The 19,544-nt window shown below is 43.2% G+C and overlaps 2 protein-coding genes across 2 annotated transcripts; one reads left to right on the top strand and one right to left on the bottom strand.

Moving 5' to 3' along the window:
- Positions 1 to 2,379: 2,379 nt before the first annotated feature.
- LOC120667309 (B3 domain-containing protein Os03g0619800-like) lies at positions 2,380 to 6,777 on the bottom strand. The gene is made up of 7 exons (XM_039947411.1): positions 6,640 to 6,777; positions 5,783 to 5,956; positions 4,887 to 5,214; positions 4,630 to 4,820; positions 4,019 to 4,520; positions 3,696 to 3,931; positions 2,380 to 3,224 (listed from the first exon to the last, which is right to left on the bottom strand). Exons 2-7 carry the CDS (start codon positions 5,954 to 5,956, stop codon positions 2,787 to 2,789), a joined length of 1,869 nt encoding a protein of 622 aa, XP_039803345.1. The 5' UTR covers positions 6,640 to 6,777; the 3' UTR covers positions 2,380 to 2,786.
- A 2,415-nt stretch (positions 6,778 to 9,192) lies between these two features.
- On the top strand, positions 9,193 to 12,057 carry LOC120667307. The gene is made up of 3 exons (XM_039947410.1): positions 9,193 to 10,979; positions 11,133 to 11,390; positions 11,950 to 12,057. The coding sequence occupies exons 1-2, from the start codon at positions 10,174 to 10,176 to the stop codon at positions 11,239 to 11,241; spliced, it is 915 nt and encodes a 304-aa protein (XP_039803344.1). The 5' UTR covers positions 9,193 to 10,173; the 3' UTR covers positions 11,242 to 11,390; positions 11,950 to 12,057.
- The last annotated feature ends 7,487 nt before the right edge of the window (positions 12,058 to 19,544 follow it).

Below are 19,544 nucleotides of genomic sequence, written 5' to 3'. Positions count from 1 at the left end.
GCTATTCTATGGCGCATCATGAAACTACCCTCACTGCATCGAGATAGTCTACCAAATAACTCTCACTTACTGCAGGAGTGCAGAGTCTGTAAGATTCATTTAAAATTTTGCATAATCAAATTTAGAAAATGTGCTTACTGTTGATCGTTAAACTCCAAGATGGAATGAGTGCTTATTTCATCAATACGATCTTTCTCGCAATTTTTTTTTGATAAGAAAATGTTGTACCCGAGAGCAAATTCAAGCTTCGGTAATTTAATTTAATACTGAATTTTTGGTTCAGTAAACGGTAATTCACAGTATACTGGCATTGACTATTGATGACTACCGTTACTTTTCTTAGTTGTATATGCAAGATGTAGGTATAATTTTACAGGGCGTAGAATAACATATATCATAACTCTTGATTTATATAGGTGGATCGTGATTCTACTTTTTGCATAAGTTCGATAGGCAGTGTCCTGAGCCACTACCTGAGGTGAGAAATCTCTCCAATATCCTTGGTCAATAATCTTGTTCTAATTGCAGGCAGCACGAGTTGCTGTAAATATTCGGATGGTCCAAACTAGGGATCTATTTGTAAAATATCGGGACCTAAATGTAGATGTAAATTCTTGGGGGTATTTATCAAATTTTGATCGCGAACCAGGGGGGGCATTTTGCAAAAGTTTGCTGGCTTCACGCACGGAGCAGCCAGCAGGTGAGGCCGCCGGCCGCCGGTCAGCCGGTGACGGCGTCCAGCCGGGCCGCCAGGCATCCCACGAGAACCTCCTTCCAGCAGCGGCGCTTTTCCGCGGCACACCCCTACTTGGGGTCCTGCCCGGCCATGGCGCGCCGGAGCGGCACTGAACTCAGGCCGTCCATGGCCCGGAGCCATGGAGGCGAAGGGTACCGACGTGTACTGTGATTTGGAATATATTATGGTACGATCACATTACTGCAGAGAATCGTGTGAGCAATCAAGCTAGACACTCATGCTCCTCCGGGAAATTGTGCGCCTATAAAAGCCACTAGGTAAATTGCGCGCTAAGTCGCGCCCATTTGAAAATATGGAGTAAAATGGTTGATGTGTTGATGGTTACGTCGCGCTCACTAGGTATGCATTGATTGTGGCGTATGGGCCAAATCCATGTCCTGCGTCGGGCTTGCTCTCTCCAAGATACGAATGGGCTGATTATTGCATATGGACCGAATACATATACTGCGTCAGGCTTCCTCTCTCCAGGACATGTGCCGCGCCCACAACGTCCAGGCGCTCTCATCACTCCCTTTCATGGCGTATAAGAGTAAGAGCGCGCTACGCCGCTCCCATTTGGAAATATGGAGCAAAATTGTTGATGCGTTGATGGTTACATATGTGTTGATTGTCGCGTATGGGCCGAATCCATGTCCCACGTCGAGCTTGCTCTTTAGGACACGAATGAGCTAATTGTTGCATATAGTCCGAATACATGCCCCGCGTCAGGCTTTCTCTCTCTAGGACACGTGTCGCGCCCACAAGGTCCAGGCGCTCTCATCCCTCCCTTTCCATGGTGTATAAAAGTAAGAGTATACCAATTGTACAACTCTGTATACACGTTCACATATTCTAGAAATCTCTTAAATTTCATCAATTTTCTCTATGGGAGGTACGCATAGGCCTGCGAGGCATCGGGAGACGATGTTGCTGACCAATGCTTCACTTAGGTTCCATAACAAGAATAACTGGCCTGTGCGGATTCAGCATGGCCGATGGAACGGGGCACGAACTGTACGTGCTCCGATGACACACACCTTTAGCTTTCGGTGCGCCTCGATGGCACATCATGAAACTACTCCCGCTGTGCTGACGCCGCCGCTGCCGAAGAACTCTCGGTGCTAGAGTCTCCGGCAGATCAGTGCCGTGCGGTTTGGCCGCTGGTTCTCATCGCCATTTTCTGGCTGATTTGGGAGGACCAACGGCTTGTATCATCTCTCCACTATGGCACTATGTGTCTGCAACGAACTTGATATTTGGGTCCCCATCGCTTCGTGTCCTGTCTCACCACTCCTACCTTGGCCTATGTAATAATTCTCCTGCAGACTCTTTCAGCCTTGATGGCTGAGGCCGATCCTTACAAAACCAATGATCATTACAAGAGTGATGATGACAACTGATGATACATCAAATATCTGATTGGTAACTAATACAGTGTTTGACGACATGGATTATTTGGATCCTGAAGAATGGATGTCTCAAAGTCAATGTATATCTGTTCCGTGAGTCCGGAAAACAGAACTGCAAGCCCCGTTTGTTACGGACGAAATGTGTCTGTATCATACCAAAGGTTGGGCACAGCTACGATCTGGTTGACACAGTAGAGAGACATGATCATCTGCGTACTGAAAACAACATAAGAATGTGCTGAATGTCCTGAAGAAACGACTGTCACAATTAACAAATAACAATATTCAGCCTCCAGGCAGACAGATGTTTTTTCCCCTGTTCTCACCATACCAAATTAGCCTACTTGATGGCAACTAGTAACATCTAAAATACTTAATATCAGCGAAAACGTAAACCCAGGTATCATCACAGATGGAGTTCACATGGATATCCCTGACAGGTGGAGACCATGAACACAAAAGTGGAATGCCTCCTCTCCAGCTCCTTATGATTGCTCAAGCTACAGCTCTCTCTATATACATGCACCCCATGTTAGGCACTGGATAATCAGAAGAAGAAGAGGGAATAGGCAAGAACTTAGGACCGGAGAAGAGATTTGGGACGAGGAATGGTTACTCAGTGCGAGTTGTTTGGTAAGTTGTTACATGAGCTCTTCCTCTCCCTCCCGCCGGGATTTATCCCCCATTCCCCCTCGCACGCAGAGGGGACGCGCACACATGACATCACTTGCGCACCCATTGCCGGTAATCCTGGAGCTGCGCCGGCGATCACGTACTCCCTGTTGAGGCCCAGCAACATCAGCATCGTCGCGGCTTCGGCTGCTAACACCCCACTTGCGAATGAGATGCACAATCATCTTGAGCCTCCTTGTGATCTTCACCAGCTCGAACATACATATGTCCCCTGGCCAGAGGCAGTTGTCGGTGACAAATTCAGCCCAGCCACCGGATATCTTCACGTGACCACCCTGAACATGCAGCACGGTGTCCCACTGCTTGCCCGGGCAACCCTCCAGCTGAAGAGTAAGATCTTGGGTTGCCAATGGAAGACATCTTCTAGCATATTCCGTGGCAAATCTCTATTTACAAGTGAAAATGGGGTGTCAGATGATAACTGAATAATTGAGAATTTCTGTATGAAAAAACCAAAAATTTAAGAAAATGATTGCTTCATCTACTGTGTACCCATCATCATGTACTAAGTGTGTACCGACATGTGGTCCAAACATTTTTCTTCCCAAAGTGGTGTCTAACAATAGTCTATGCTACCAAATGACTCTCATTTGCTGCAGGAGTGCAAAGTCTGCACCATCCATGTAAAATTTCGCATCATCAAATTTCAAATGGGCTTATTGTTGATAGTAAAATTCCAAGATGAAATGAGCATTTCATTCGTCAATAAGAGCTTTCTTGCAAGTTTTTCTCATCAGAGATGTGTTCTATCCAAGAGCAAATCAAAATATTTACAGTATACGGGATAGAACACTAACCAAAGGTTAATAACCATATCCCTATTAGTAGGTGTACATAAGCAAGTACTATTAACTTACCATTAAGAAATTTTTCCCACCAGTACTGGTTCTGTTCATCACTGACACAAAAATAGGAAATTTAGATCCAATTGCTTGGACTTTCTCTAGAACCATCTTCTCCTGTGCTGCAGATAGAGTTGTCTTTCTTGATATAATGTAGAGAGGCAGGGATGGAACCACATAATAGTTGGAATTGAGAGGGCTCCGACTCCGATTGACCCCATCCACCATATATGCTTGAAGATCTTCATGATCTGAAATATTGGCCATCAACTCATATAATAAGAATAGAGTAAATAGCAAGAATTTAAAATATGTAACTAAATAAATAAGTACAATACCATGGCCTAATGTACAAGATTGGCTGGAAGTTGAATCCATCCTCCTAGTTTTTGCACAACGGTCAAAGTACCGCTTCTGGAGCCTAGCTGACTTCTCAGTGTATGCTGCCACATTGTCATCATTATCAGAACTGCTGCTACTCAGGTCGATGATATCAACCGTTGTATGGGGTGGATCAATAATTTTGACTGAATCATCACATATTTCTTGGGCATTGGAAACATATCCCTTGCCAAAACATGAAGAGCTTTTCTGACAACCATTTTGGTCAAGGATGAAAACTTCAAGGCGAGAGCTCCCTTTGTATCTGAAAATGATGAGGTCACCCTCTTGCACCCTATGAGCAACCACAAAAGCATCCCATCCAGACTGGAGAGCTATTTCATCATCACTTTGTTGGGCAGCTGAAACACTGTATATTTTGGAATCAGGTGCTTCTAGTTTAACAGTAGCTTTAAACGCCTCCTCTGTAACATTTTTCAAGAGTATAGATGGAATACTCTGCAGGAATTTTTTTTAAAAAAAACAAGATGTAGTCTTAACCATCAAATCAGATTGCAGTACCTTAATTAAGCATAATAACAATGATCTAAAAAATGATGCAACTTACAATATAGCAACCCTTTACATCAACATTGGTTCTCTTCATGACCGCCACACACAGAGGAACTTGAGACCTGTATGTGTGAGCCATTTCCAATACTTTCTCATCTTGTGCCTTGGTTAAACAGGAGCCTCCTGATGTTAAATAGTCAAACTCAGCTGTCTCCTGATCGTGTCTGGGATAAGGTACCTCATTTCCTGCACATAGATAAAATTAGTGAAATGATCATAGAATCACAGTATGTAAATTCTAATTCACTTTACCCTTTGAAGCGTGATGATCACAAGTGCTGGGAAGAACAGCTTCAAGGATCTCAGAAGGTGGACTAACACATGAAGTGATCTTCTGGGAACCACCATGTGAACTGTATATCTGGACTTTAAAGGTCGAGTTCCCACAGAACTTGAACACAAGAGAGTCATTCTCTTCCAAGTTATGTGCAGCGGAAAAAACATCCCAACCAGAACGTAGTACTATCTCACCCATCTCCCTGGAAACCCCGATATCATATAGGCAACCATTTGGAGCATTTATCTTGATGGTCTCAGACGAGATTTTCCTAAAATGACTTCCAACATCCGGTGGTATGCGCTGTTGTAGGATGAAAATAAAGTTATGGTAAGAAGTTTCAGAAGAACATTACAAATTAACAAAAGGCTTATTGCTTCCAAGGTGCCAGTTATCAACTTGCATATTTTTTTGGCAGCTGAACAGTACTAAAAAATACCTAACAAATTCAAAAGACACTTTTTGGTTCCAAAGAAGTATTCATATGTGAAGTATTGCATAGCATAACTAATAATGCAACATTGTGAAAGAAATTAAGTATGGGCCATGTACTAAGAACAAAATATCTTGGCTGGGAATCTATGATACTAAAGCAGCCTCTCCTGCTTTGAATCTTTTAATCTAGACAATGCAAGGATGGAACACAGCTTATGTATTAAGAAGAGAATGATTGGATTGGAATCTTGAGACAACCTCTCTGATTTACTGTTACATTTAAAAACACCTCCATTACCCTCATCTAGATGCATGTCATAAGATGTCAAGTGAAGAAAAAAAAAAGTGCTGGAAGCAACATTGGTCCCAAAGAACTGTCAGAAGGAGGTACATGTCAGGTGCATGGGGGTGGCAATGTCCAGTGGATCAAACTCACCATGCAGCTCCTGAAATCTTCATCGGCGACAACATGGAATCGCGTCTTCTTATTGCCGATGCAGTCCCTGAAATCTTCATCAGTGACATCATGGAGTTGCAATTCCTCGTTGCCCATGCAGTTCTTGTAATGGTGATCCGGACACCTCAAGGAGCACTCACAAGTGCTGCCCATCTATCAATGAAACCACACCAGACAGTTGGTAAGAAAACCCAAATATTGCACTCTAGGGAGATACCCCCGTGGCTCTGCATACGAAAATGAATCAAAGAAGACTTCGGGGGTAAACAGCAATTTATAATTCATCCACCGGCTAAACTTTGCCTACAGATTGTACCTGCCATTTCTGTTTAACTATCTCTCCTTCTTTTTTTTTCACCCTGCGCCACCATTATTTTCAGGAAATTTTTACAACATAGGACGGGGAATCTGTGCAAAGAGGAGAGAGCAGAGAAGGGAGATTTCGGCATCTTGTGGAAAGAAACGTGTTGTCCGCCTGTCCCAAGTCCCAACTTCATTGGGGAAATTGAGAAACGAATGTGATTCTTGCCAAAGTATCTAGAGAAGAAGGCCACCCCGATTCACAGAAACACTGACAGAAAGAAACATTTTAGGAAGGCATTCACATTTTGGGAACCTAGCCGCATTAATTGACCTATCGAGGGAGTGAGGGATTGGATCAAACTAAGTACGCACACACCGGCGCCGCTCTGGCTCACCCAGTCACCCTCTCCGCCGGCGATAGATTCCCGATCCCCGTCGGCGCCGTGGAACCAACAAGCTTGCCCTAGCAAAGATTACCAACCTCCCTGTCCCAAGGAAGAAGGAGCACGAAGAGAGGAAGAGCATAGCCTAACCTGCTACGACGGAGCAGCCTCCCTTTGCTCCACCTCCGAGGCTCCGACGCGCGCCTCAAACCCAGCTACCCAACGCTTTGCCCTTTTTATAAAAGCTTTGCGCTGCATCAAGTTCCCCATTAAATGGGCACACTGCGACCTTTTAGTAGAGCTGGTAGCTTTACTGTTGCGAACAGTAGTCAGAGGGTTAAAAACTTGAACTCTAATTTGTCAAATTGAAGTAAGGGTGTGTTTAGTTGGTGAAAAAATTTGAGTTTTAATACTGTAGCATATTTTGTTGTTATTTGACAAATAATGTCCAACTAGGCATATAGCATGCGCATTTGCGCGGTTAGTATTGAAAATTAAAAAATTTGCATGTCGTTGTATTCTTACTTAAAGATTATACTATTTTTTACCCTAGGTCACCTTGTTTATTATCATAAATTATATCTTATTGTTGGTTAAAACAATTTATATATGATCTACCTATAATAACAATTTGATTTGTTGAGCTTTAAATATATTATGTATATAATTATTCTTATTTTCGTTTTATTTTGATCTATTGTTGTTAGCTTTAGTTTTTATTAATAGTATATATTTATAACTGATACATAGCTAAATTGTATTTTATATTTAATTTTCATAATGACATTGGTGGGTGATTTTTAATTAGGCACAGGGGTATTTTAGGCTAATTTTTTCGTAATGGCAGTGGTGGGTAATTTTAATTTTTTTTCTGATTAATGTGGAAATTTCTAGGCCTTAAGAGTGAATGTGGAGGTTTCGTTTGTTGGCCAAATAATAAGATAATAGAAGATTGTAGACTAATTAGGCTTAAAAGATTTAGCTCGTGCTAATCAGTTAAACTGTGTAATTAGTTAATTTTTTCAACTGTATTTAATGCTCCATGCATGTGTCCAAAAATTCGATGTGACGATTGTGCAAAATTTTTTTGGGAACTAAACAGGGCCTAAGTGTTATAATTATTCATGTTTCGACTCAGTTATACTTTGTATTTATATTGCGCTAGGAATTATTGGTCAAAATAAAATTTCTGCGTGTCACAACGTCACTCTAAATGTCTAAAACTAGGCATATGGGTCGCGCATTTGCGCGGTTAGTATTGAAAATTCAAAATTTTGTATGTCGTTGTATCCTTACTATTTTTAAAAGAATTATACTATTTGTTATCGTACATCACCTTGTTCATTATCGTAAATTATGTTTTATTATAAGTTAAAACAATTCAAATATGATCTACTTATAATAACAATTTGATTTGTTGAGCTTTAATAATATTATGCATATAATTATTCTTATTTTCTTTTTATTTTGATTGATTGATATTAGCTTTAATTTTTATTAATAGTATATGTTTGTAACTGATACATAGCTAATTGGTATTTTATATTTAATTTTCTATAGTGGCATTTCGTTGGTGATTTTTAATTAGTCACACGGATATTTTAGGCTAATTTTTTTGTATGGCAGTGGTGGTAATTTTTATTTTTCTACTTTTTTCAATTAACGTGGAAATTTCTAAATTTTGAGAGCGAATATGGAGACTCTGTTTGTTGGCTAAATAATAAGATAATAGATCTCACTCATTTGTAACCTGAGAAGAGACAACACATACTAAGCCGTGGAACACTATTCCACAATAGATAATTACTAGCATGATGCCTGTGTCGCTACGAGTAATAAATTTTATTACCCGGATATATATATATATATGAGACCACCAACTTTGTGTTCACTCCGTGTAAGGTCGGTACCATGACGGCGCGAGGTATTGCTTGTCCAGATTTTGATGGGGATTGACTAATCGATTTGTTTGTGTTCTTATTACAATTTCAATTAATTTATTCAGATTCTGATTATGATTCCGAATAATGGATGATTGCTTTAGAAACGGTAGAAATAGATATCGAGAATTGTGCTTCAAATATCCTTATTAGAGCATCTCCAAGAGACGTTTTATATCTTCTCTAATTTATAGGAATAGAGATTTTAATGAAAAATTAGCCTCCAACATGCTCTTCAAATAAATATCCAAAGATAGATATCCTCTATTTCGGATTTCATGTTAGCCAAATATGGAGAGTAAGGATGGCTCTCTAGACTACAAATAAGATATAGAAGAGCTGTTGGAAAAGACAAAGATATGAAAAACGATTTTCACTCAAATGACTCTCCAAATGGTAATTTAGAGAGTAGATTTTTGGAAAAGCTCTTGGAGATGCTCTTATATGCTTGACAAAAAAAAAGGATTTTGTAAAACACTCTATGCCTTACGTGAATAAGATGAGGGATTGGCATGCAAATGTTGCAAGTAGCGCGCGGGGTGCCATGTGATTTATCGCAGAAGTTTTTTTCTTCACCATGACCTGCTCCATTGCTTTTATTTTTACGGTCCACAATTTTGGCCCGTCTAGTCTCTTCGGAGATATCCGATAAAATCGGAACGATACAGAAAGTTTTGGCCCATCTACTTTTTCTTTCCCCGTTTCATCTCTCTCGAGGAGTTCATTCTCCACCTCTCTCGAGGTCCAGTTCTTCTCAGGTGGCTTCCGGCCATCCCTCACTAGAGTTCAGTTGTACTCTAGAGGTTTCTGGTGAGGCTTCCGGTTCCTCCAGATATTCCATTCCCTTGCTATTTTACTGTTTTTGTTTTCGCTCCGTTGATTTTGCTAGAGTTTCATCTGTTTAATCTTCTCTTATAATTTTCAACCATGAATGAAGAAAGAGAAGAATAAAAGAAGGAAGAAGAAAAAAGGAAGTCCATCACAACAGTTATTTTGTTTGTGTTAAATAATGTTTGTTCCAAGAAAACAAAGCTCAAACTGTTTTTTGTTCCCTGTTAATCATTTTTTGTTCCCCGGCGCCAAAATTTAGATTGTTTCCGTTAAACAGTTTTATTTGTCATTAGTCTTTTCAAACTATGTCCCAAGATTACAAACTACATTTACTATGAACCAAACAAAATATATTCTTTTTTTGTTCCAGCATCGTTATTGTTTCCTTTTACTTTATCTTGTTCAACCGCAACAAAATTTATATGTTTGTCATGACACCTCGCACGTTGCCTTTGCAAATTGGGCCTCTGTAAATTGACGGCTCAACGAACAACGAGCGCTCCCTCTACCTCCTCCTGCGGTGAATTACTTCCAACAGCGCCCAATTGGCAAACACTTTATGCCGGTTTTTGTAATTCGTTTATTTGAAAAATGGATCCGCATGGGCCTAAATTGGCCCAGTGAAAACGAAGGCAGAGGCCGTCGAGCCCATCATCATATCCACATACGCCATTGCCTCGTCCTCGGACTCGTTTCGCCATCGTAGAGGGAAACCGAGCTCCCCACCCAAACCGACCTGTCGAGAAGGAAGGAGGGAAGGATCCTCCATGTCGGCGAAATCAGGTTAGGGTTCGGAGGCATGCCGCCACCGCCGCCGAAGCGCCGCAATGGGGAGACAAGTGGGGGGTTGCCGCCGCCGTAGCACCGCTGGAAGGGCCCATTGGAGGGCGCGGGCTCTAGTGGTGCTGATGTGATGCCGCAGCCAAAGCTCCGCGACAAGGGCACTGGTTCGATAGGCGGCACGGGTCCGGCGGGAGAGATTCCTCTGGCGAATCTCTCGAGTGGAGGGTCGTCACGGAAGCATCAGGCTGTTGCAGGCTCAATTGCGGGGACTCCACCGAGGCATCAGGCTGCTACGAGCTCGAGTGCTGCTGCTGCGACGCCACGGAAGCATCAGGCTGTTACGGGCTCGAGTGCGGGGACGCCACGGAAGCGTCAGGTTGTTGCAGGCTCGAGTGGTGAGATGCCACGGAAGAACCGGATGGAGGAGAAAGCAGGTGTGGCCTTGAGTGGGGAGATGTCACAGAAAAGCTATAAAAAGGAGACCACAAAACCTTCTCCACAGCTTCGTCATCACCCGTCAGGCACCCAAAGGGCTCGCCCCATCACAGACCTACCAGCCACCAGAGGGAAGAAGCACTCTGAAAGGAATGCATCTGCTGTCCCAAGGAAACCCCTTCTCACTGGTCAGAAACCCAGAAGAACAAGCTCCAACCCTGGCAACACTACTGCGAAGGATAGAAAGGAATCGACTGCCAGCAGGAATGAACGTTGGACGGAGGAGATTATAAGGAACATACATGAAGTGGATTATGCAATCCAGGAGCTAAATGAATTGGGGTTGGGAGAGGATATCAGCTATGAGGAATTTGAAGGTTACCTCCAACTACTGCCCTGCAAGTCTCCTGAAGTTGACACTTCTATTCTATTGAACCAGACTATGAGCAGCTCAATGAACTGCAAGTCCGCAAGATATTGTATCGCATCAAATATTGCAAGGTTCGTTTGATTCTCCTAGCTATCTGCCATTACATGCCGACTGTTGCTTTATTGTCTATTCGTGTTACTTCTCTGAAATATTGTTTAGTTTTTCTCTATATGTCTTTGTATTTGATTAATTGTAGCGTGCATCGTTGACCTTATTGTCTACAGTTCGCACGACAAAGCCGCAAGAATAATGAGATGTATAATTCTGAGTTGGAAGATGACCACCCACTGTATCTTCTTGCGGAGAAACTTGAGTGCCTTGAGGAAGATGTAACTAAACTGGAAGGGGATCAGCTCCTGGATTATCTTGAAAAGGAGGGTTTACTTAGGCATATTGAGAACAGTGAGATATTTGATTGGTCCTTCCTTTACCACCCAACTGCTGGTTTGGATGACTACCAACGATTAGTCCCTCACAATTATGTAAGTATCATTATATATTAATGCATGGGTAGTTCTAAAAATATATTATCTTATGAGTTGCTAGCGGTTGCAAAACTTAATGGGAATCTCTGTGTGTACTGTTCTGGTTTTGCAAAAAGGTGCAAAGTTATTTTAAGATGCAAAAAAGGTACAAAGTTGTTTTAAGGTCCCAGACTATTCAAATTTACTCAATTTTTTGGACGGGTTTTCATGTAATTGATCTATTTTTGCCTTTATTAAACAACACTTATCTGCTGCTTACTACCTTATTTTATTGAATAGTTAAAGGCATTTCCCCCGGCCCCATTGGACAATGGTAGATTCTAACGATGCCTGTAAATGAATTTGTTTATTAGAAAAGGAACTGAGTTTACTTTTCGTATAAATTTGTATTGACCTTTGATGAATTCTGGTATGTTTCTTCGCTGTATTGTTACCAAATATTGTTTAAAATGATTTGTCTGTTTGCAGCTTGGAGTTCATAGTTCAAGTTATATATATTCATATGCATTCCGTTTTTTCTTCAAGTTATATATTCATATACATCCTTTTTGTGTAGAGTTGTCGTGGGCATGAAAATTGGGATATGTACCGCGAATACTTCCATAGCTATGAGATTGAACTAGAATATCTTAGGTACTGGAAAGAATTACTAAAGGAACTTAAGGTATGTGTTGTATCAGTTTGACAAAAGCTTAAAATTTTGTACTGTCATTTGGTTTGTTCTGTTGGAACTAACAACCTTTTTATCTTGAAACAGTGGATGGATGATTATTTACTGATTAAGAAGCCGCTTATAGTATGAAAACCATATAATGACATTGTGTCTATATCTGTTGTGCCAGCATAACAGTTCCTCTGTTGTTTAGTGGGGGCAAATATTGTGACAGAACCGCCAAATTAAAACTCAAATTAAGCTAAATGGCCATCATTTGAACACATCAGGCACATTTGGCTTAACGGTTTAATTTGACAGTCCTTTCGAAACCGACATTCCGATCGAAACAAACACCAGTAGTCCCACGCGAAGGTGAGCGCAGGCAGTACAAACATGACGAGTACATAAAAATACGATTACAATACCGAGTATAGTACAATAAGTTCTACAACCCTGGTTTCATTACATAACAATATACAAGAGTAACTTTATTTTAAAACAAAGTCCGATATAGGAAACCTGACGACTATACTACACCAACGCAGTATCGAATCACACACTCAGCTCACGGTGTGTGATTTTGTAACTAGCAAAGACTAAACATCTGGTCCAGCCACCTCCCAACCATCCGCGCCAAGCTGTATAAACTTAGCACAACAAGGGCAGAAGTCGATCCCATCCTGACCTGAAATGGTTTAAGCCACAACCCTGAGTATACTAATACTCCGCAAGGCTTACCCGACTATGGGTATACATAGCCCATTATCTAGACATGCACGGCTTTCTGGCTGTGGGTTGTTTTGCGGAAAAGCAATTAAGAGCGAGTCCTTACTTTCATTATTTTAGCTCAAGATTAAGAAGGAGTACCTATTTTCTAAGGTTTGCACTTCTATAACAATCAGTGTGGAAAAACAATTGATTAGGTACAACTATACCGATCATCTCAATCACTTCCATGTTCTTACTACGATGTGACTCGAGGATCAAGGTGCTCATGTCCGCGAGCGACTGACGGCGAATCGATCCGATTTAACCTTGCAAGGTGGACCTAACCAACACGGCACGTATTTGCCCCGTCGGACTATACATACCAACCATTCCCCTCCCCGCCTCGAACTACAGGAACCAGCCCAACGACATATGGTCAGCCGAGCTCAACGTGAGACCACCAAAAGTAAACATCTGCATCCCAATTCTCCGCGACTACTCGACTCGCCCCAGGAGTTGGGTGCGGGTTCCTGTACTTTCGAAGCAAGGCAGTACTCGGCTTACCGGTTTCGACTACCTCCTACTCCCGGTATGCGGTTAGTACAATTTGAACCTGATCAGCAGGGCCGACAACGGTACGGTCCTTAACCGACACAGACGGGGCTAGACAGTTCCCGTCCGGTCTCCAATTCTTTTCCTTTCCTCCATATTCCAACAATCCATAATCAAATCTTAAAGACATCCTATACCTCGCGAGTAACAGGACATTACTCGACTTCTACCGAATCCTATTTTAGCATGGCATGGATAACGACATATACATACTAGTATTCCGACCAATGGAACCTAGGAATTATGCAACTAAGGTTTCATCCAACGCCTAGAAACTTAATGCATAAATAAGTAAATACATAAATAACATTTCATGAGTTAAAATATTAGGTTATGCTCCGGAGCTTGCCTGCGGGCTGCTGCTCAGAGCTAGTGTCAACTGGGCCTTGGGCCGGGTCGTCACGAAACGCCTGCGGGGCTGGCTCCGTCTGCTCCTGCGGCTCCGCGATCACCTCGTATACGACTTCCTCGGTCGCGGATTCTATATGTATGCATATGAAACAATGAGTAAATGCTAACATGACTTTGCCACTAGAGGATAAACATTAAACAAATTAACAATTTACACAAAAGGATGCAAATATAGTGATAAATAACTTTAACCCTAAGTGCTAGGAACAATTAGAAGCTAAATTATCAATTAGAGCATGATTTATTATAAAACAAAATATGACTCGCAAAGACATTATTAATTGCCTCTTATAATTTGTATAAAAATCTACATGTAGAATAAATATTATTATACCTATACACATATTTATGTTTGGTTCCATATTATATTCATATACTAAACTAGGTCCTATGAGTATGAAAATTTTATGGTGGATCACTCATGTTTAAAGTAAGCTACTGCAAAAATTTCATAATCTTTAGATTAACAGATCTATAGAAATTAATTAAGCAAGACTAAACACAATCTAAATTATTGCAGGGGTAAAAATGTCATTTTGCCACTGTGGATATTTTTCCTCTATAGATCTTACTCTAACAAACCCAACAAAATTTATTTTATATTTTTCACATTTTTCCTTGAATTTATATGGAATTTACAAGCTATAGCAGAAAATAAACACAAATAAAAGAAAATTCTCCCCTTAACCCCCCCACTGACCAATGGGCCCCACTGGTCAGTGGGACAAAACAGGGGAGGGCGGCCAGGCCAGGCCAGGCGCGAGCCATGGCGCGCTCGCCGGCGCAGGGGGGCGAGGCCAGCGGCGGCGGCGGCCGGCGGCGTCCTGTGCGGTAGCGCAGGAGCTGCTGCGCGGTGGGGCCCGCGCGCGCGGCCCCCAGGCGGCGGGGCGGCCGGCTCGGCGAGCCCTAGCGGCGGCGGCGCTAGACAGAGGCGGCGGCGGCGTGGCTTGGGCCGGCGGCGGCGGCTCAGGCGACGGCGGGGCGGGGCGGCTCGAGCATCAGCGCCCCCAGGCGGCTTTGGTGCGCGTGCAAGGGTGGCAGGGGGCGGCGCGAGCATGGCGCGCAACGGGCGGCGGCGGCAAGCACGACGGCCGGCGGCGACATGGCGTGGAACGAGCGCGGAAACAATGCGAACGTGAAGGAACGTGGAGAGCACGAGCATCAGTGGCTCACCTAGGGTCGATTTGAGCTATGGGGCGAAGAAAACGGTGACCGGAGGTGGGAGTTCGACGGCGGAGTGGAGCTCGGGCGGCTTTAATGGCTGGCGGCCGGAAAAGCTTCGGTTCCCGGCGATTTGGTCGATGAGGCTCGCGAAGGAGGGGTCGAGGAGGAAGCTAGGAAGGTTGTCGAGCTTTGGTTGCGGTGGATTTGAAATCCGTGGAGCGGAGCTCGCGAATCGGCGGGAGACAGTGAGCTTGCTCACTCGCCGTTCATGGCGACCAGGGAAGGAGAAGGAGAGGGGAGCGAGGCGTAAACGGGAGTGAGGGCAGGTGGCGAGCTCGGGGGACGTCGTGGGCGACTTGGCGGCGTCACCGACGGCCGGGAAACCGGGATCGGCGTCCACGACGGCAAGCACAGCGGTGGGGAGCTTCGGGAGAGCTCGGGCCATTACTGCGACATGCAGAACAGGAAGAAGTATGGGAGAGGGGAGGGAGAGACTGACATGTGGGGGCCACGTGTAAGAAAATTTGTTTATTTGAATTCAAATTTTAGGATTGTTACAATCCTTCCCCCTAAAAGAAATCTCGTCCCGAGATTTAGGAGAAAAGTGCTGAATTGAAAGGAAGTCGGAAAATCATATACCTTGGTATAATTGGAGCAACTCAGGACATTTGGATTGAACAAATTCCTCCGTTTCCCAGGTAGCTTCTCGCTCTGAGTGATTACTCCATTGTACCTTATAGAAATTGCTGGTTTGATTTCGAGTGACTCGAGTCTTGTGATCAATAATTTTCACTGGATGCTCTGGATAGACAAGATCGGGCTCCACTTGTAACTTTTCTATGTCCATTATCTTGTCTGGAACACGGAGGCATTTCCTGAGCTGGGAGACATGGAAGATATTATGAACTGCGGATAATTGGGCAGGAAGTTCCAGGCGATACGCTACCGGCCCACATCGCTCGATGATAGGAAAAGGCCCAACATAGCGAGGGGCGAGCTTTCCCTTCACACCGAACCGTTGAACTCCTCTCATTGGAGATACCCGCAAATAAACATGATCTCCCACTTGGAACGAGATCGATTGACGTTTCTTGTCCGCATAGCTTTTCTGCCGGGATTGGGCTATTTTCAAGTTCTCCTGTATAACCCGGACTTGTTCTTCCGCCTCACTGACCATATCAGGGCCGAATACATTTCTTTCACCAGCTTCTGACCAATTCAATGGAGTTCTACACCTACGTCCATATAATGCCTCAAAAGGAGCCATTTTGATACTTTCCTGATAACTGTTGTTATAGGAGAATTCAGCTAAAGGTAGGCACTCATCCCACTTTTTACTATACGAGAGTACACAAGCCTGCAGCATATCTTCCAAAATTTGATTAACTCTCTCGGTTTGACCATCGGTCTGGGGATGATAAGCTGAACTGCGGATCAGTTGTGTACCAAGAGCGGCGTGGAAATGCTCCCAAAACCGAGCAATAAATTGTGTGCCACGATCTGAAATGATAGTTTTTGGAATCCCATGAAGGCTCACAATACGGTCCATATATAGTTGAGCATATTGCTTGGCCGTATAAATAGTTTTCACAGGATGAAAATGTGCAGATTTGGTAAGACGGTCAACAATAACCCAGATGGAGTCGTATCCTTTTGAAGTTTTGGGTAAGCCGACAATGAAATCCATACTGATGTCCTCCCACTTCCAAGATGGAATATTCAAAGGCTGAAGAGGACCTGCTGCTTTCAAATGGCTCGCTTTGACCCTTCTACATGTGTCACATTCAGACACATAATTAGCAATCTCCCGCTTCATTCTGGTCCACCAGAATCGTTGCTTCAAATCTTGATACATTTTATTGCTACCCGGGTGGATAGAATACCTAGAGAGATGAGCTTCATCAAAGATTTGTTTTCGGAGCTCTAAATCTTTAGGTACCACCAAACGATCCTTGAACCATAGAATTCCAGCCTCATCTAGATGAAAACACTGCACCCCCGGGTCATTTTCCGCAAGTCTTTGGCGAATCTTTTCCATCCCGACATTATGTTTTTGAGTAGAAATAATCCGATCTCGAAGAGTAGGTGAAAGGACCAAATTATCAAGACTGCCTTGCGTGATGATCCCCAAGTTTAATTTTTCCAGTTCATAACAAAGGGTCTCATTGAAAGGCACAATAGACAGGCAGTTGCACTGAGCCTTGCGGCTTAAAGCATCTGCTACCACATTGGCCTTACCCGGGTGATAGTGAATCTCCAAATCATAATCCTTAATCAATTCCAACCATCGCATTTGGCGTAGATTTAGTTCATTCTGGGTGAAGATATACTTGAGACTTTTATGGTCCGTATATATGTGAACAGGATTGCCCAGAAGATAATGACGCCAGATCTTCAAAGCATGAACCACTGCTGCTAGTTCTAAATCATGAGTGGCATAATTTTCCTCATGTCGTCGGAGTGCTCGGGAAGCATAAGCAATTACTCGACGGTCTTGCATGAGGACACAACCTAAACCCGTACCCGATGCATCACAATATACATCAAAGGTTCGAGTAATATCAGGTTGGGCTAAAACAGGAGCAGATGTCAATAATTTCCTCAAGGTCAGAAACGCCTGATCACATTTATCGTTCCAATTAAATTTCACCCCTTTCTTGAGCAACTCAGTCATGGGCTTAGCAATTTTTGAAAAATCCGGAACAAACCGCCGGTAATATCCTGCTAGCCCAAGAAAACTCCGAATTTCCGAAACAGATGTAGGTGCTTCCCAATTCAAAACATCTTGGATTTTACTAGGGTCAACAGAAATTCCATTCTCTGAAATGACATGACCCAGGAATGGAACCTCCTTTAGCCAAAACTCACACTTGGTGAATTTGGCATACAACTTGTGTTCCCGAAGACGCTGAAGAACAATGCGAAGATGCTCAGCATGTTCTTCTTCATTCTTGGAATATATAAGAATGTCGTCAATGAAAACCACAACAAACTTATCTAACTCGGGCATAAACACCGAGTTCATGAGATACATGAAATGAGCTGGGGCATTCGTCAATCCAAATGACATAACGAGATATTCATAAAGCCCATATCGTGTGGAGAAAGCTGTCTTTGGGATATCTTCGAGCCTAATTTTTATTTGATGATAGCCCGATCGAAGATCAATTTTGGAGAATACCTTGGCCCCGACTAACTGATCAAACAAAATATCAATTCGGGGAAGTGGATATTTGTTTTTGATAGTGACAGCATTCAAAGGCCGATAGTCCACGCACAACCTGAGGCTTTGATCTTTCTTCTTAACAAAGAGCGCTGGATAGCCCCAAGGTGAAGTGCTAGGACGGATATAACCCTTATCAAGCAACTCCTGCAATTGCTTCTTTAGTTCTGCTAACTCATTGGGTGGCATACGATAAGGTCTTCTGGCAATTGGTGCCGTTCCTGGTTGCAATTCAATGGCAAACTCTATCTTACGGTCAGGTGGCATGCCTGGTAAGTCATCCAGAAAAACATCCGGATATTCACACACCACTGGTATTTCAGCCAGACTTTTGGCCTCAACCTGATTCACTGTGGATGTCGAAGGTATATGGTCCACCAGATTCAAAGTCATAGAACCATAAATGGAAGAGTTAATATGCACAGATCGTGAGGTAGTGTCTAGAAGAACTCCTCGACCATCCATCCAATTCATGCCCAATATAATATCTACACTCTGAGTTGGTAGAATTATAAGGGCCGTAGGAAAAATTTTCTCTTGCAACTGTAGGGGTACTTGCTTAACAAATTGATTGGTGATTAATTTTCCCCCAGGTGAGTGAATATGGTACGGCTTGGACATGCTCTCTATTCTCAGTCCCAGTCTAATGACACACTCCTTGCTAATAAACGTGTGAGATGCACCCGAATCAAATAATACGGTAACAGGTTGATTATGAACTGAAAACATACCCGCCATCACTTGAGCTCCCTCAGGAACATCCTCTAGCGTGGTATAATGCACGCGTCCTGGCTTGAAATGAGCCACTTTTGGCTTCTGATTGTGCTGATTAGAACCCTGAACTTGTTTAGGTGGCATAGGGCATTCGCGTGCAAAATGACCAACTTGACCACAGTTGAAGCAGGGAGGGAAATTAGGGCGTACACCCTGCGGCTGCACCCACGTCTTCTGCACATTCTGCTGAGGCACCGGAGATCTGGTTACCCCTTGAGGTTGTGGGTACTGAGGTGGTCTATATCCCGACTGATACTGTGTTGGCCGATAACCCGACTGCTGTTGTGGAGGCCGATATGTGGCCTGATACTGTACTGGTCGGTTCACCGGCCGATGCTGATAAGGTGCACGAGGGGGTCCGGTCTGAATTATACGAAACCTCTAGTTTGCTTGACTAGAAGATCCACCCACTGGTGCCTTCCTCTTTTTCTCTGCTTGGTGAGCTATACGGGCGTCCTCTTGAGTGATAGCCCCATTGACCAGCTCACTAAAAGTGTTGAATTTGAACATGATCAAGCGCTCCTGGAGCTTGCTGCTAAGCCCCTGCCTGAAGCATGCTTGTTTCTTTTCATCTGTTTCCACATGATATCCAGCATATTGAGAC

This window comes from Panicum virgatum, chromosome 3N (genome assembly GCF_016808335.1).
Source record: "Panicum virgatum strain AP13 chromosome 3N, P.virgatum_v5, whole genome shotgun sequence".
In the NCBI taxonomy this organism is placed as follows: Eukaryota; Viridiplantae; Streptophyta; class Magnoliopsida; order Poales; family Poaceae; genus Panicum; species Panicum virgatum.
Note: the sequence above shows the minus strand (reverse complement) of the source record. Positions and strands in the feature narration are given on the sequence as shown.

What these genes read in the sequence shown, in the direction of transcription:
- LOC120667307 (XM_039947410.1), top strand. Translation starts at nt 10,174, where the DNA reads ATGCCGCAGCCAAAGCTCCGCGACAAGGGCACTGGTTCGATAGGCGGC. An exon ending in ATCGCATCAAATATTGCAAG is followed by an intron (nt 10,980 to 11,132) that starts GTTCGTTTGATT and finishes TATTGTCTACAG; the next exon opens with TTCGCACGACAAAGCCGCAA.
- LOC120667309 (XM_039947411.1), bottom strand. Translation starts at nt 5,956, where the DNA reads ATGGGCAGCACTTGTGAGTGCTCCTTGAGGTGTCCGGATCACCATTAC. An exon ending in ATGTAAAGGGTTGCTATATT is followed by an intron (nt 4,521 to 4,629) that starts GTAAGTTGCATC and finishes AAATTCCTGCAG; the next exon opens with AGTATTCCATCTATACTCTT. An exon ending in ATCTTGTACATTAGGCCATG is followed by an intron (nt 3,932 to 4,018) that starts GTATTGTACTTA and finishes CCAATATTTCAG; the next exon opens with ATCATGAAGATCTTCAAGCA.